Source organism: Rhineura floridana, chromosome 1, assembly GCF_030035675.1.
Source record: "Rhineura floridana isolate rRhiFlo1 chromosome 1, rRhiFlo1.hap2, whole genome shotgun sequence".
Lineage (NCBI taxonomy): Eukaryota > Metazoa > Chordata > Lepidosauria > Squamata > Rhineuridae > Rhineura > Rhineura floridana.
Window position 1 is genome coordinate 160,483,822 of NC_084480.1, and position 18,230 is coordinate 160,502,051.

General features: G+C 45.1%; 2 protein-coding genes across 2 annotated transcripts in view; one reads left to right on the top strand and one right to left on the bottom strand.

Annotated features, from left to right (window-relative positions):
* Positions 1–4,114: 4,114 nt before the first annotated feature.
* Positions 4,115–7,519, bottom strand: LOC133375562 (golgin subfamily A member 6-like protein 26). Its single transcript, XM_061607317.1, has 6 exons — positions 7,419–7,519; positions 7,027–7,164; positions 6,641–6,757; positions 6,255–6,371; positions 4,511–4,627; positions 4,115–4,256 (listed from the first exon to the last, which is right to left on the bottom strand). The coding sequence occupies exons 1-6, from the start codon at positions 7,517–7,519 to the stop codon at positions 4,115–4,117; spliced, it is 732 nt and encodes a 243-aa protein (XP_061463301.1).
* A 5,011-nt stretch (positions 7,520–12,530) lies between these two features.
* The window catches only part of RAB3D (RAB3D, member RAS oncogene family), a 35,779-nt gene continuing 30,079 nt past the window's right edge, over positions 12,531–18,230 (top strand). The window contains exon 1 of the mRNA XM_061582311.1: positions 12,531–13,339. The gene's annotated coding sequence lies outside the window, so the exon portion shown is untranslated. The remainder of the gene's footprint in view (positions 13,340–18,230) is intronic.

The window sequence follows — 18,230 nt, forward strand, 5'->3', positions numbered from 1 at the left end:
TCAGGCAGGCCTATGGGATCTCTGGGGTGGGTTAGGTTTTACACTGTATTAGTGTAAGATGGTCTTTAGATGAGATGTTATGACATTAATAATGTGATGATTATGTATATAAGGAGATTGTATTTTATATTGTATTTTATATTGTACGTCGCCCAGAGTGTCCGTTCAGTCGGACAGATGGGCGTCTGCTAAATAAAATTTTATTATTATTATTATTATTATTATTATTATTATTATTATTATTATTATTATTATTATTATTATTATTATATCTCCCTCTTATTTCTCAGTGGCTTCATTTCAGCTGTCAGTACTCACCACCTGACTTGGCTATTAGAAGGAATAACAGTAACTGCTATCCAGAGCTCTTAATAGGAAGGTTGAATTGTGATTCTCAGGGCTATCTCTTGAGACAGACAAGTCATGCATCTAAAATCCTCCTCCTCCTTTGCACTGCATGGAAGGAGGAAAAGATGGTTGGGAATTTGAGGCTTTGATAAGAAGCAACAACTAGGTAGCTAAAGACACTACAAATATTTACTTTCACAGGGGCCTGATGCCCTTAGAAACATTTTCTTAACAGAAGTCTCTCAAAAAATTACATACTCTCCTCCTCAGTTTGCTTTCTCAGAATGTTTTCCATCATCCCTCATGGCCAGGCTGCTTGGATGTGTTGTGTGTGTATTTTTTATATATCTTAAAGCCAGCAATGGCATACATACACATTGCTGCCAGGGAAAGAAAATGGCTTCAATGACACTTATTAAATGAGCCATTGAAGCAATTCCTTTTACTGGCAACAAGGCAAGGCATGCTGTGTCTGTTATACTTCCTGAAACTGTTTCCTGTTAAGGCCTATATTCAATAGAAGTTTTGGTAGAAAGGGGGTAGTTTTACTCTTCATTTTTCCTGCATATTGTTAAGTTTTTTAAATCAAAACACCAACTTTTAAAAAGAAAATACCAACTTGTAACTATCATAATTATAGTTATTAAAATATTGCATGTTTCACTGCCTGTTATTAGAATATGTATGGTTTTTGATGTAGGCTTTCATGGAACAATCCTATACATGTCTATACAGCCCTATAGAGATCAATAGGACTTATAGATAAATCTGTGAAAATTCAGACCTAAATATATTGAATATTTATATATGAAAGATGGGCTGAGGAGCCCCAGGGAGAGGGCTAAATAACCCTCAGAGAGGGGCTGAAGACCCTCAGGGAGAGGGCTGCATAACCTTAGGGGGGGGCAGAGAGAGCGATGGGCTGCATAACCTCAGAGAGAGGGGGGGCGGCTGTGGGCTGAACAATTCTCAGAGCTGATGTGCCTGTCCCTCCACCTTTATCTTGCTGTAGATAGCCGGGACGAGGTCCAGAACATCCAAGAAGCACGCACAGCAGGATCTTGGTAGGCATGCCTTTATGGAATCATATGGCTTCCTTTATGGAATCAATCCATGTCTTGTTTGGCCTTCCTCTTTTTCTACTCCCTGCTATTTTCCCAAGCATTATTATCTTTTATAAAAGATTATTCTTATGTTGGATAATCTTTTATAAGACTTTCATTTTGATGCAATTAAAAACCATTCAATTGCTTCAGCAGGCAAAAAAGTCATTAAGTGGTCTGCCAAGACCCTCAGTAATGTTTATTTATTTATTTATTTATTTTATTTAATTTATATTAATGTTCAAGTAGTGGTGGTGGTGAGTTTGCAAATCCCTGGTCTATCGCCTTGCTGTCTGGTTGTGAGCTTACAGGATGCATTTGACTGGCCAGGGTTGGATGCTGGGTTTGAAGAACATAAGGACAGCCCTGCTGGATCAGCCAAAGGCCCATTTAGTCCAGCGTCTTGTTTGCACAGTGACCACCTAGATGCCTGTGGGAAGCCCACAAGCAGGACCAGAGTGCAGCAGCGCTGTCCCCACTTGTGATTCCCAGCAAATGGTACACAGAGCCATATAGCTTGTCATACGAAGGGCCTTTACTCTGATCCAACAGGGCTCCTCCAGCAGCATTGTGGCATACTTGTGTGCAGGGCTGGATTACCCACTAGGCCCCTGCATTAGTGCCTATGAAACTCCTACAGGTCTACAAGAAAGTTTGGGTTCTACAAAATAAGTTAATTAATGCAAATTATTGTGTGATGTAGCAGTTTAATAGTGAATTAAATGTGTGGTGTGAATGTGGCATTGTGTGCACTCTGCTGTCCTGATTTTAAACAACAAACACTGTCCTTAATTTGCCTGTGAGGAACATGTTGAGGAATACTGCCTTATTTTTTTTTGTTAGTGTGCAGACAGGTGTTAAAATGTTCTATTTTGCAGCCTATTTTGCATTCTTAGCTATTAAACCTCCTGAGAGGGTTGTGTGGCTGCATCGTGATGCAAATTTGCACACAGAGACAAAAAAAAACACACCACACCTCAAGACACGGCTTTCATCACTGTATCTCCTTTGCCAGGTTGTAAATGTGCTTGGCTGTGCATCAGTTCTGTAATAACTACAGTCAGCTCACAACTCTCATCAGGCCTACAGATAATTTAGGGCGATGGGAGTTTGGGGTCCAGCAACATCTGGAGGAACACAGGTTCCCCCATACTCACCGTAGAGCCAATCTGAGCCCAAGGGCCGCATTCCTTTCTGGGCAGTCTTCTGAGGGCCATGTCCCAGTAGTGAACGTGGCCACTGGCCAGAGGCAATGAATTTTACCTTCTATGTTTTTGTTACGTGCCTTTGAGTCAATTACGACTTATGGCGACCCTATGAATCAGCGACCTCCAAGAGCATCTGTCATCATGAACCACCCTGTTCAGGTCTTGTAAGTTCAGGTCTGTGGCTTCCTTTATGGAATCAATCCATCTCTTGTTTGGCCTTCCTCTTTTTCTACTCCCTTCTGTTTTTCCCAGCATTACTGTCTTTTCTAGTGAATCATGCCTTCTCATTACGTGCCCAAAGTATGATAACCTCAGTTTCATCATTTTAGCTTCTAGTGATAGTTCTGGTTTAATTTGTTTAACATGGCTGCAACCATATCTACTCAGAAGTAAGTCCTATTGAGTTCTATGGGGCTTAGTTCCTTAATAAGCATGTTTACAGTTGCTGCCTTCAGGGGCATCCATCTGTGCTCCCATCTAACATCTCTGCAACACTAAGCTCCTTTCTTCCAATAATGGCCTGGTCTGAGGGCACGTAAACCTTTCTTGCCAGAAGCAAGTAAGCTAGATTAAATGTTCCCTAAAGGCGTTGAACTGTGACCTGGCAGACCAGGGTTTGAATCCCCACACAGCCATGAAGCTCACTGGGTGACCTTGGGCCAGTTGCTGCCTCTCAGACTCAGAGAAAGGCAATAGTAAACCACCTCTGTCTGAATACTGCTTACCATGAAGCCCCTATCTGGAATCAACTTGAAGGCAGTCCATTTCCATTTTGCATCACCCTAAGCTTGTGAGAAAGAATGACCCTGTCACTTCAGATGGACCTAGGAACACCCTATTTTAGGTAAGATTTCTATTTTAATCTCCAGAGAATTTTTTTTTGAATGGTATGCTCCAAGCAACTGTGGTTGATACAATGTATCATGTTTAATGATGTCACTAGGGCCCGCCCCGTGATGTCACTAGGGCCCGCCCCGTGACATCACTAGGGCCCGCCCCCGTTTTCTCAGGTTTTTGGATGGTTCCGACCTGGCAACCCTATCCCTCATTGCAGGGGCGGCGGCTGCTCAACTCCTCTCTCTGCAGTCCTGACTCCTGGACCCTGCCTGCCTGACTGATAAAGGGCGGGAAGGCAGCCAGCCACAGCCCAACGTATGCATGTGTCAAACACGCATACGTGGCTGAGGGGGCCATTGAAAAGCCGGAGATCCACCAGTTTAAATAAAGTCTAGCCGGAGGCCAGAGACGGCCCCCTTTTGCCGGAGACTCCGGCAGAAAACCGGAGACCGGGCAACCCTACTTGCAGACCATGATTCACAAGGCAGGGAGTGTGGCACAGAGCTCCAGAACACCAGTGAGTGCTCTCAGCCTTGCCCCTACCCAGACCCTAATGATCACCAGCCCAGCCCAGGGTGCTTGTGTTTAGAGCCAGGAGTGGCTGCATTCATTCCCTGCTCACTCAAGTTCCAGCCGGTGTTCCCTCTGCACCTCCTCGTTGTGCAGCTGCTGCAGTTTCCTCAGGTCTTCCTTTACTTTCGTAATCTCTTCCTGTTTCTTCTTCTTTTCTTCTCCACGGTGCCCGTCTTCCTCCGCTTCTCTGAAAGGGAGAGTTACCAGAAAATGTACTCATGCTTATGCCCAATGCGCAAGACCTGCTCTCTATGGAGGACGGCTCCAACAGGAGTCCATAGCTTGCAGGCCAAGATTCACAAGGCAGGGAGTGTGGCACAGAGCTCCAGAACACCAGTGAGTGCTCTCAGCCTTGCCCCTACCCAGACCCTAATGATCACCAGCCCAGGCCAGGGCGCTTGTGTTTAGAGCCTGGAGTGGCTGCATACAGTCCCTGCTCACCTGACAGCCCGCAGTAGACGATTCTGCACCTCCTGGTTGTGCAGTTCCTCCATTCTCCTCATCTCTTCCTGTCGCCACCTCAACTCTTCCGCATGGCGCCTGTCTTCCTCCGCTTCTCTGAAAGGGAAGCTCCTACTAATTGGGGAGCGATGCAGCCGTGCTTATACTTCCTCTGGCAGCGCAAGACCTGCTCTCTATGGAGGACGGCTCCAACAGGAGTCCATAGCTTGCAGATAGGGTTGCCAGGTCGGAGCCATTCAAAAACCTGAGAAAATGGGGGCGGGCCCTAGTGACGTCACGGGGCGGGCCCTAGTGATGTCATGGGGCGGGCCCTAGTGACGTTATTAAACATGATACATTGTATCAACCACAGTTGCTTGGAGCATACCATTCAAAAAAAAATTCTCTGGAGATTAAAATAGAAATCTTACCTAAAATAGGGTGTTCCTAGGTCCATCTGAAGTGACAAGGTCATTCTTTCTCACAATCTTAGGGTGATGCAAAATGGAAATGGACTGCCTTCAAGTTGATCCCAGATAGGGGCTTCATGGTAAGCAGTATTCAGACAGAGGTGGTTTACTATTGCCTTTCTCTGAGTCTGAGAGGCAGCAACTGGCCCAAGGTCACCCAGTGAGCTTCATGGCTGTGTGGGGATTCAAACCCTGGTCTGCCAGGTCACAGTTCAACGCCTTTAGGGAACATTTAATCTAGCTTACTTGCTTCTGGCAAGAAGGGTTTACGTGCCCTCAGGCCAGGCCATTATTGGAAGAAAGGAGCTTAGTGTTGCAGAGATGTTAGATGGGAGCACAGATGGATGCCCCTGAAGGCAGCAACTGTAAACATGCTTATTAAGGAACTAAGCCCCATAGAACTCAATAGGACTTACTTCTGAGTAGATATGGTTGCAGCCATGTTAAACAAATTAAACCAGAACTATCACTAGAAGCTAAAATGATGAAACTGAGGTTATCATACTTTCGGCACGTAATGAGAAGGCATGATTCACTAGAAAAGACAGTAATGCTGGGAAAAACAGAAGGGAGTAGAAAAAGAGGAAGGCCAAACAAGAGATGGATTGATTTCATAAAGGAAGCCACAGACCTGAACTTACAAGACTTGAACAGGGTGGTTCATGATGACAGATGCTCTTGGAGGTCGCTGATTCATAGGGTCGCCATAAGTCGTAATCGGCTCGAAGGCACGTAACAAAAACATAGAAGGTAAAATTCATTGCCTCTGGCCAGTGGCCACGTTCACTACTGGGACGTCACTAGGGCCCGCCCCCGTTTTCTCAGGTATTTGGATGGTTCCGACCTGGCAACCCTATCCCTCACTGCAGGGGCGGCGGCTGCTCAACTCCTCTCTCTGCAGTCCTGACTCCTAGACCCTGCCTGCCTGACTGATAAAGGGCGGGAAGGCAGCCAGCCACAGCCCAACGTATGCATGTGTCAAACACGCATGCGTGGCTGAGGGGGCCATTGAAAAGCCGGAGATCCACCAGTTTAAATAAAGTCTAGCCGGAGGCCGGAGACGGCCCCCTTTTGCCGGAGACTCCGGCAGAAAACCGGAGACCTGGCAACCCTACTTGCAGACCATGATTCACAAGGCAGGGAGTGTGGCACAGAGCTCCAGAACACCAGTGAGTGCTCTCAGCCTTGCCCCTACCCAGACCCTAATGATCACCAGCCCAGGCCAGGGCGCTTGTGTTTAGAGCCTGGAGTGGCTGCATACATTCCCTGCTCACCTGACTGCCCGCAGTAGACGATTCTGCACCTCCTGGTTGTGCAGTTCCTCCATTCTCCTCATCTCTTCCTGTCGCCACCTCAACTCTTCCGCATGGCGCCTGTCTTCCTCCGCTTCTCTGAAAGGGAAACTCCCACTAATTGGAGAGCGATGCAGCCGTGCTTATACTTCCTCTGGCAGCGCAAGACCTGCTGTCTATGGAGGACGGCTCCAACAGGAGTCCATAGCTTGCAGACCATGATTCACAAGGCAGGGAGTGTGGCACAGAGCTCCAGAACACCAGTGAGTGCTCTCAGCCTTGCCCCTACCCAGACCCTAATGATCACCAGCCCAGGCCAGGGCGCTTGTGTTTAGAGACTGGAGTGGTGGCATACATTCCCTGCTCACCTGACTGCCCGCAGTAGACGATTCTGCACCTCCTGGTTGTGCAGTTCCTCCATTCTCCTCATCTCTTCCTGTCGCCTCCTCAACTCTTCCGCATGGCGCCTGTCTTCCTCCGCTTCTCTGAAAGGGAAGCTCCTACTCATTGGAGAGCGATGCAGCCGTGCTTATACTTCCTCTGGCAGCGCAAGACCTGCTGTCTATGGAGGACGGCTCCAACAGGAGTCCATAGCTTGCAGGCCAAGATTCACAAGGCAGGGAGTGTGGCACAGAGCTCCAGAACACCAGTGAGTGCTCTCAGCCTTGCCCCTACCCAGACCCTCATGATCACCAGCCCAGCCCAGGGTTCTTGTGTTTAGAGCCAGGAGTGGCTGCATTCATTCCCTGCTCACTCAAGTTCCAGCCGGTGTTCCCTCTGCACCTCCTTGTTGTGCAGCTGCTGCAGTTTCCTCAGGTCTTCCTTTACTTTCGTAATCTCTTCCTGTTTCTTCTTCTTTTCTTCTCCACGGTGCCCGTCTTCCTCCGCTTCTCTGAAAGGGAGAGTTACCAGAAAATGTACTCATGCTTATGCCCAATGCGCAAGACCTGCTCTCTATGGAGGACGGCTCCAACAGGAGTCCATAGCTTGCAGGCCAAGATTCACAAGGCAGGGAGTGTGGCACAGAGCTCCAGAACACCAGTGAGTGCTCTCAGCCTTGCCCCTACCCAGACCCTAATGATCACCAGCCCAGGCCAGGGCGCTTGTGTTTAGAGCCTGGAGTGGCTGCATACATTCCCTGCTCACCTGACTGCCCGCAGTAGACGATTCTGCACCTCCTGGTTGTGCAGTTCCTCCATTCTCCTCATCTCTTCCTGTCGCCACCTCAACTCTTCCGCATGGCGCATGTCTTCCTCCGCTTCTCTGAAAGGGAAGCTCCCACTAATTGGAGAGCGATGGAGCCGTGCTTATACTTGCTCTGGCAGCGCAAGACCTGTTCTCTATGGAGGACGGCTCCAACAGGAGTCCATAGCTTGCAGACCGTGCTATATCTGGAGTTATGTTACCTTCAAAATATTCCCGTAATGCTATCGTTATATTTTGAACTGAATCTTGACAAGCCATTAAATTTGGATTTAGCCTCCAGATTGGATGAACGGGGGCAAATTGCAATTGTCGAAGTATAACTTCAACCATCGAATGATCTGACACTGTCCTTGAGATTATGTCAGCTGACCATAAATTTGAGAGCAGGGGGGTGGATATTAATACATGATCCAGCCGGAAAAAAGATTTATATTTTGAAGAAAAATATGAATAATCTCTAAGCCCCGGGTTGGCCTGTCTCCAGGCATCAGACAGGTTAAATTGTGTTAACAGTTGTAATAATTGATTTCTCTCTCTAATAGGCCCTCTCTGCCCCCTTGTGGATTGATATATATTTACATCACAGACCACATTCAAATCTCCCCCTATAATAGTGTCTTTTGTGAATTTGGTTAGTTTTTTAAAAATTTTACATAAAAAAGAAAATGGAGGTATGTTTGGAGCATACACTGATGTCAATGTAAATAACCTATCCTCCAACAATCGTCTAACAAAGATATATCTTCCATTAGGATCTCTACATATATCCTGTAACTGAAAATCCACAGAGCTTGCCACTACAATACCCACCCCACGAGAATGGAAGACCCCTTTGCCACAAATTGTTGACCAAAGTATGAATGGAAAAGCAATCTGTTATTACAACCTGCTTTATATGTTTCTTGTAAAAAGATTACAGATGGTCTCCGAGCACGTAAGTGGTCGTCTCTTAATAACATCCCCAAGTCCTCTAACAGACATTTAAGAAATAATAAACTATCTGCCATTTAATTATACCGCAGACAGCAAAACCCAGCTTATTCTCTCTATATTGTCTCTCAATGTCCCTTCCATTTTATTTATCCAGTTTCCTTTTCTCAGAATCCCTCCCCTTCATTCCCTCCTCTCCAACTGCCCTCACTGCCCAGCTATAGGCTCCCGTATGTATCTCAGGAGCCTACGATATAAACCAAATGTCTTCCCGCCAAGTTGGGGCCTGACTAATGTTGGGGTAAAAACACGCACTGTTACTATCAACAAAACTAACTTCCACACTTGTAACTAACCCATACTAACTCAAAACCCAAGTCAGGGCACAGAAACTTCCCCCCCATCCCGCATCATACTTAACATTCTCTAATTACCCAAAAGAGACCTACAGTCCCCCCAGCAATCATTTTAAATCCTCAACTGACTCAATACCCATGCTCCTATTTATATATTATCCCTATATTGATTATATTATATAAATCTTTCAATTATGTAAATACCGTATTACTCTTCATATAGGTATTCTCTTGTTTTCTTTTTACAGCATTTGATCTGGTGCTCTTTCTGTACTCCTTTCCGGGAGAGGAATAGAGGGGACAATATAATTTGTTGTTACTTCAGGGCGGCGTCTGCATTTTGCTGCCTGGGGAAATCTCCTCCAGTCCTCCCCCGCCAGGACCATGTTCATCAAGTCACCTGCCTCCAAATCCTCTTCTTTCCAAGGTGACAGGAATCCAGCAGCTGCGGATTGGTAATGCACATGACCCTCCAGCATCATGCAAAACCACAGGGAAGCCTTATCACTCAGCTGGCATGAAAACGTATGACCAGAAAAGGAAAAAAGTACACCATGTTGTGTAGAAACACAGATGACAATGTGGTAGAAAATGCCATCAACAGTCAGCTGGTTATAGGTATATATTGTTTCCAAATAGATCTAATATACATAATCAAGGGGTAAATCTATATTAAACAGTAAATTAATACACCTTTTCCATAAAAGACCAGACATCCTTTTCCAATCCTCTAATGCAGTGATAAATTTTATCCACCAGTCTTCTGTGTGAAGGGAAAGCTGCAGGCTCTCTTTTAAGCTTCTTAGAGTACCCACAACTACAACCTCCTCAGTGATATTAACTGGTAGAACTAACTTGTCTTTTGAATTTCTATTTGGCTGAAATTGCTCAAGTTGGAAAGCCAGAGCCTGTACCACCCACCTTTCTAGTATGTGTAACTGTCACATGGTGCCCATGCTTTTTCCTACTTTTGTGACAGGAAATATGTCACGTGTGAAGAGGGCCCTCAGAGATCAGCTATAGCTAGCAAGTTTCATGTTTGAACAAAGATTTGAACACAGATTTTTCCAGTTATGCAGAGGATTGCACTGTCTTTATTCATGATCAGTGTACTGTGCACACCAACTGCCTTTGTTTTCCATTTGTTGCACAGACAGACATCTTTCCTCCATAACTGTGTTTTTATTGCTGCAGTACTCCCAAATCCACCCAAAATTAATACATTTATTGGTAGCATAACTTCTCAGTTGAATATGATTGTGCAAATCTCCTGGGAACCTAACTGGTTATGATTTCTGATGCAATTAATGAATGTCACAATATTTTCATTCATTGGCGATCACTTGTGGCTGAGTAAAATTGTCTTCGAAGATAAGGTCTTTAACAGTAGGTCCATAAGTGACTGTAGAGGCCAATTCTGGATCCACACAGCCTCCCACAGTGGGGACATAGGTTTCCAGATAGAAGATGGTCACAATGAGGATTTGTTTGATGTGCCTTTTGCTTGTTTGTCTCGCTCGCCCTGTATTCATGCTTCTTCGAAGTCCATAGCACCTTTGATAATAGCTGACCTCCATTTGGGACATTCATGGGCCAAGACTTCCCAGTTCTCAATGTTCATGTTACATTTTTTTAGATTTGCTTTAAGAATGTCTTTAAACCTCTTTTGCTGTTCACCGATATTCCGTTTTACATCCTTAAGTTGGGAGTAAAGTAGCTGCTTTGGAAGACGGTGATCAGGCATTCCAACAACATGGCCAGTCCAATGAAGTTGATGTTGAAGGATCATTGTTTCAACAGTGGTAGTCTTTGCTTCTTCCAAAATGCTAACATTCATCTGTCTTCCCAAGTAATTTGCAAAATTTTCCGGAGGCAGCATTGGTAGAATTTTTCAAGAAACTGGGGGTGGCGTTTATAAATGGTTCATGTTTCACAGGCGTACAGTAAGGTTGGTAGTACAATTGCTTTGTAGATAAACATTTTGGTCTCCCTGCGAATATCCCGATCCTCGAACACTCTACGCTTCATTCGGGAGAATGCGGCACTCGCAGAGCTCAGACGATGCTGAATTTCAGCATTGATGTCAGCTTTTACAGAGAGATGGCTGCCAAGATAGGGGAAGTGATCAACATTCTCCAGCATCACACCATTAAGCTGGATTGGTGCTACAGAGGGACTGGTTCGCACCTGTTGATGAAGCACTTTGGTTTTTTTATTATTAAGTGAGAGCCCATTTTCTATATGTAACTGAGGGTGCCCACCCCAGAATCAATTCTGGGCCAGGACAAATCATACACCCCAGGAAAGGGTAGGGTGTCCTCTAAGAGATGCTACTGCTTCCCATCTGACCCAGAGCTTCTGCTGGGCACAGAGCTCAAATAGGGACATCTACATAAAACCAAACCAGACAAAAACATGCAGGAAAAAATAACTAGGGGTGCCCACCTCAAAATTGGCTCTGGGCCAGGACAAATCATATACCCCAGGAAAGGGGAGGGTGTCCACTAAGAGATGCCACTGCTTTCCATATGGCCCAGAGCTTTTGGTGGGTGCAGGGCAAGGATGATGGCATCTTTGCACAACCAAAATGGACAAAAAGATGCCGAAGCAAGTAACTGGCCCCACAATCTGCTCTGGGCCAGGACAAATCATACACCCCAGGAAACCTTTCTTGGGGTGTATGATTTTTTTCCAGGCCCAGAGCAGATTTTGGGTGGGCAATCCCAGTTACTTATTTGTTCTGCATGTTTTTCTGTTCTGGTTGTCCATTGATGCTCCTATCCATGGCCTGCTCCCAAAAGAAGCTCTGGGCCAGGTGGGAAGCACTGGCATCTCAAAGAGGGCACTCTCCCCTTTCCATGGACGTATGCTGGCCCAGAGCAGAGTCTGGGGTGGGCACCCCTAGTTACTTACTTTTTTCTGCATGCTGGTTGTGCATAGATGCCCTCATCTGTGTCCTGCACCCAGCAGAAGCTCTGGGCCAGGTGGGAAGCACTGGCACCTCTTAGAAGACACCCTCCCCTTTCCTGGGGTGTATGGTTTGTCTTGGCCCAGAGCATAATGTGGGGTGGGCACTCCCAGTTATTTTTTTCCTGCATGCTTTTGTCTATTTTGGTTTTGCATAGATGCCCTTATCCATGCGCTGCGCCCAGCAGAAGCTCTGGGCCAGACAGGAAGCAGTGGCATGTTAGAGGACACCCTCCTCTTTCCTGGGGTGTATGATTTATCCTGGCCCAGAGCAGATTTTGGGGTGGGCACCCTCAGTTACTTATTTTTTATTATTTTATGATATCATGCATTTATGAGCATTTCAGAAGCCTGATAATTTTGACTGAACAAATTTATTGTTATTCTTGATGGGGAGAGTCCCCAGAGATGGGGTACTCCAACATATATTTTGGGATTCAGAGACATGTTAACTTTCCTTTGGAGTTACTTAGCCGTGAACATTTCTTCTTTTTTAGTGTTTTGAACTTTCAAACAAATAAGGAACTGGGAACTAGGAACCAACTTCAGCACCATACTTCCCAATGAGTTTGTCTGCTAGTGATAAAATACCAAATTAGGGGAGAGCTATCAAGAGAAGAGAGATTTCCTGCAAGCCTATCCCAAAAACTGCCCCTCCCCCTCCTCAAAGACTCTCTCCTTCCTTGAATAGTCACTTGAAGGAGACAGGAAGCAGAATTTCAGGGGAGGCCCAAATTCAGTGCAACTCCGCCCCAACAACTGCAAGAAAAGCTCAGTAGGCCATGCACCCTACATCAGGGATGGGGAACTCCCATGATCCCTAATTCATGCTAGGTGGGGGGATGATGGGAATTGGAGGCCACATGTTACCCATCCCTGGTCTCGCGCTCCCACCCCTCGTGGGCTCATACCTTAAATATGACCATAACATCACGGGAGAAAGACCTGAATGAAATAGAATGGGGGATTAAGTATCCAGAGAAAAGGCCAGCAAAAGAGCATGCAGAAGCACAGGGAACGTTTGTCTTTGCACTTAATCAAATCAAACGCCTGCTAGATTTTGCACGGCACTAGCAGTAACTAACCGTGTCTACTCAGAAAGAAGTCCTATTGAACAATTGGATTTATACTCCCAGGCAAGTGAGATTAGGATGACAGCCTACAGCTTCTCTGCGGGGAAAATGCGAACCCTCCACTGCTAGCGGCTTAGGAAACCTCCATATATAGGTCCAGCTGAGGTTAAAGGTACGGAAGGCTTGCTCCTTCAGAGTTTTCTGCAGCCTGGCTCCGTTTCAAGGCAGCGAGCAGAGTATTAATCAAGAACAAGAACAAGCGCATGAAAAGCAAACAGGAAGGCAGGAACTCGCTGCTCGATTCTCCCCCTCCGGGCCGCTCCGGGTGGGCGTGGCTGGATGATGTGGAAGGTTGGTTGCTGAGGTCGGCTTCGGAAAGGCAGCCGCGGCGCACCTTCCTTTTTCGGCAGGGTGGCTTCGCTCTCCTGGGCAAGCGAGAAGCCGTGGTCTAGAGCTCTGACATCCGGCTGGAGAGGCGAAGCAATTTACAGCAGGAGGAAAAGGAAAGGCTTCGCACGCACCACCGCGAAAGGAGGTAACTTCACTCTTGTTTTTTGCCTTAGCGCGCTGCCCTCTCATCTTGCAGAGCTGGAGCGTTAGGGAAGCGGCTCCTCTCGCCAAGACCAAAAGCCAGAAAAGATGCTGGGTGGGATCGCGTTCCATAGCAGCCGGTTTGCCTGCCTCCCCTGGCTTCTGCTGCTGTTCCAAATGGCCGGGAGGAAACTCCTGTGAGACTTCGGTTTGTCTGGCACGATCGAGTTAGCCTGAGGAGGAGGAAAGGCGTTGGTTCTGGGCAGCAGCAGGGGAATGCAGTTCTTCTGAGACTTATGCGGGAAGGCGGACGAGGAGCGTCGCTGAGTCTCGTCCTTTAGTCCAGATGAACGATGCTGTGCTTCTATTTTTCATCTCAGTAAAAGGAGGAGGTGGGAATATTTGGGCCGGCACCTCTTAGCGTCCAGCTGCTATTGGTAAAAATATCAAATAAGGAGAAGGTGCTTGAATAACATTGCCCATATTTTGAGGTTGGGTGTGTGCTGACCAGAGGGGTTTCCATGCCTTTCTGGAAAAAAATTAGGAGGGAAATTAATTCATCCCTGGATAAATCTTGGGGAAAGTCCAGTTCAGCACTTTGATTGGAGAACAAAGTCGGTGTGGGCTTTACTCGGAAAAGGTGAGGGGGGGGATGAGTGCACCTTTTTTACCAGTTTGTGTTCATTTATTTATTTATTACATTTATACCCCACCTTTCTTTTCATGCTAGAAACCTTACATATGGTTCCCAGGCAGTATCCCATCCAGGCACTGATCAGTCCTGACTGGAGCTGGCCTTATGTGCCTTCAAACCATAGCCTGGGATCTGCATTTGACAGTAGCATGAGATGTGTAGATACTAGCAGGTGATAATGCTGATCACCTGCTAAATTCACCTCCAGGTTCTTAAGAGCTTCGCTGCTGACATCTGTTGTGAAAATCACATGAATAGATCATGCCTGGCTTTTTCTGATCAGTTGGCAACCCCTTCCTATAGCTAGGAAGGTGGTTTCAGGAGACTGAATGTCTGATGCTTCTGACAGGTACCAAGAACTTGCTAGACAGTAGCTAGCTGGATATATGTTTCAGCCAGTGATCAGTCCGGGTGGGCAGGGCACCTGCAGAAACGGATGGCTCTTCCTGGCTTTTACGAATTGAAACGTGGCATTCCCAAAGTCAGGACAACTTGGGTGAAGTGCACAGATAAGCTACTGTAAGCTTATGCACCTTTTTTTGTTACACTATCTTGCAACAGACAGGCTTGGGTTTTAAATTTTAAAAATCCTGAAAGCTCAGGCTAGGCTATAGTAGTCTTCCCCAATCTAGTGTTCTCCAGATGTTTTGGAATTCAACTCCCATCAGCCCCAGACAGTGTGGCCAATGGTCAGGGATGATGGGAGTTGTAGTCAAAAACATCTGGAGAACACCACATTGGGGAAGGCTGGGCTACAGCATAAGAACAATGTTGCCACATGTACATACAAAGACCACAACAGCAAATTATATATATACATGTATTTATTCATTTTATTAAAACTGAACAAAATCAGCACTAGCCTACAGCCCTCTTACTGATGTGTGTCTGTACTGTAGCACTTCAGACAGTATGTGGGGTTTCACAAAACTAAATACCTATCCATACAAATAAATAAATCTATCAACCAATCAACCCGTGCATGCTGAAGACCAGCCTATCAGCAAAAGGGTTCTAGCCTAGCTTTCTTGCTCTTTCGTACGGAGGAGGATTCCATCATGTGTGCCCCCATCTGCTGACTAAAGTGTTACAGCCCAGGCACATTTTTACTACTTCAGTGAGAACTGTACGTCAATTCTGCCTATTTGTACTTCAGAGATATTGGGGCTTGAATTTGCCTGGAAGTCGCATTCTCCTTTAAAAGCCTTTCCTCAACATGTTTGAGGTCTGGTTGTGGCTATTTACTGGAAAAGCATTTTGCATATGCTCAGAAACAATCTTTGTTATTATTACATGTCACATGCCAGAACTCTGTCATTGTAATCTGGTCCCTGGGTAAGCCCCAATGAACTCCATTTAAGCTGTTACCATTTAACAATTGGGCTAGTCATGCAGTATACCCTGCCTTTTTTCTTTTACATCCCCTCCCTAAATGCACAGTGTAGAATGTTCAGACTCCATTATCAGTCACAAACAAACACACACAACAGATGTCTGTGCTGGTAATTAACTACTGCCTAGCATAGACGCAATCTGTGGCGATAAGGAAGGCCTCGATTTTGGTTAAAATCTGCCAACATGGAGGGGGTCTGCTTTTCACATCATGGCTATGTTTTGCTGGGGGAGGGGGGGAAAGTGCATTGACACTAATGCTTTGCCACTGGTTCCTTACTTAGTGTATGTTCAAATACCCCCAGCGGCAGTCTAACTCAATTATTTCTTGCAGAGCTAAGCAGTGTCCTAGTGACACTGGCCTTACACAGTCACTGCTAATGGCTGTGGGCAGGGGTCTACAATTCCTCTTGCCATGGTAAATGCTCAGTTGCCTTCTGACAAGCATAATGAGCCTCAGGTTTCTTCCCAACCTTGGAGATGGAGAACCTGCTGGGGGATTGCTCTGCAGTTGCACAGCACTTCAGAGGCCCCATGGCAGGGATGACCGTTGTAATCTTTGCAGTCCTCTGGCATCTCTTCCACTTCTTCTAAAGCAGTAGTCAGTTTTGCACATTTTTGTGCTTTAGGCCCTCCTTGCACCGTGTTGGCCTCCTCAATAGCCCCTGGCTATTCAGAAAGACCCTTATCAATTTCACTCTGAATATAAAGTCTGGTGGATTTGGTTTTGGGTCTGCATAATCCCCACTGCATTATCTGTCAACTACAAGTCTTTGTACTAAAGTAGAATCATGATATGTCATCACCCTTTCCCTTAAATGTCCTGTGGTTACTGGAGACTTTTTTCTAAGTCCCCCCTCCCCCAGCACTTCTGCAACACCAAGGTTGGGAGAGGACTTGACTTGTTTTGCCATTGCACTCCTGGGGCATATGTTCCAAATGCCTCAGAAATGCAGCAGCCAAATTACAAGCCTTGTCCATCATATCCAGCTCCAGAGAAGAAAGTCTGATCTTGTTGTTCAGCTGTGCTGTTCTGAGGTCTCCAACTATCAGCACATTTGCAGTAGGATAGCATAACTGTGGGAGCTTATATCTCCCTCCCTTTCTGGTTGCAAGTTGAAGTGGAGCACTGGAACTTGTTTTTTATTTATTAGAAGATTTCTAATTGGCATATCAGCACCAGTGTCCTCATAAGGCAGTGTCCAGAAACAATGATATAAAACTGGATGGATAGGTTTATTGCGGTCACAGACCAAAAAACATAGAAATATGTCGACATACAAATATCAAATACAGCAAACACTGTTAAAACAATTCAAATTATCTTAAAAACATTCAAGTTACCAAAGTTTTCCTACATTGAATAGCTATGGTACAAAATTTGGCAATTTTCTTCGTTACAGCAGTAAGTCGATCAGCCAGCAGGTACTCCACATAAAATGCTTCACTTCTACCAGGTAATAAATCTAAAATAGGTGTAATTAATTGGCCTCTAAGGTCATAATAGAAGGGGCAGTGTAATAAAACATGCGTAACTGTTTCAACTTCATCTTTACCACATGGACATTTTCTATCGTTATATGGAACTTTTTTAAATCTACCCTCTAGAAGCGCCGATGGTAAGATATTGAATCTTGCCAATGTGAATGCTCTACGCCATTTAGGTAATGTGAGATTAGATAGATATGCCATAGGTGCCAAGGGTTTGATATTATATCTATGCTTCCTAACTAGCATCAATTGTTGCTGGTAGTCTATATATCTAACTCTCTGTAAGATGTTTGCCTTGGCCTTTATATAACCCATATCTAAAATCATTGGGATAGAAAATCCTAGGGTTGATATTTTATCTAATAGTATCTTTTCCCATGTTGACTGGAAACTATCTCTTAGGGTATGGGGAGCCAACCCTACAGGATTAAACACTAACTTTAGCCAAAAGGTGATTCTGTGACACCAAATAAGGGATTCTATAGTTGGTAAACCTGTTTCTAATCTTCAAATAACATTTGGTACACAGGAGGGAACTGTTAAAATAGATCTAAGGAAGGAGTTTTGTACTGCCTCCAAAGGTGCAAAATTCAAACATGTGGTGGCTTGTGAACCGTAGATCAACTGCGATATTATTTTTGCCACAAACACTTTAATAACTGCAGGTATAATCTGTCCCCCTTTGTTATAAAAAAAGGTTAATAAGGCTTTCAAGGTTCTTTTCGCATTTAAAATTGTCATTTTCGTATGTAATTGCCAGGAGTTAGATGATTGAAAAGTTATCCCCAAGTACTTAAAAGCTGCTACTTCATCTATTAGATATCCATTTAAACGCCAGAGATGGTTCGGCCTTCTTCTTTTTTTTGTAAAAGTCATAACTTTTGTCTTTTCATGGTTTATTATAAGATGCTGATTTGAGCAAAATATGGCCAAAGAGGACAATAAACGCTTTAGGCCTATAGGAGTTCTCAAAATTAGTACTAAATCATCTGCATATAAAAGTATATACCTTGGGGATTCTGCTAATCTTGGAGGATGTGAAGGAATTGATGCTAAGCTGTTAACTACTGCATTTATATAGATGTTAAATAAAAGAGGGGCCAATATGCAACCTTGTTTTACTCCTTTATATGTGGGCATAGGGTTTGTTAGGTGACCTTTATTATTACACCTAACCCGGAGATGTGTATTCTCATATAACCCTGGTATTAATAACAGCAAACAGATGTCTATATTAGTATTACCTAATTTTTCCCAGAGTTTGACTCTGGATATTGAATCGAAAGCTGTCTTTAAATCAATAAACGCAGTAAATAGA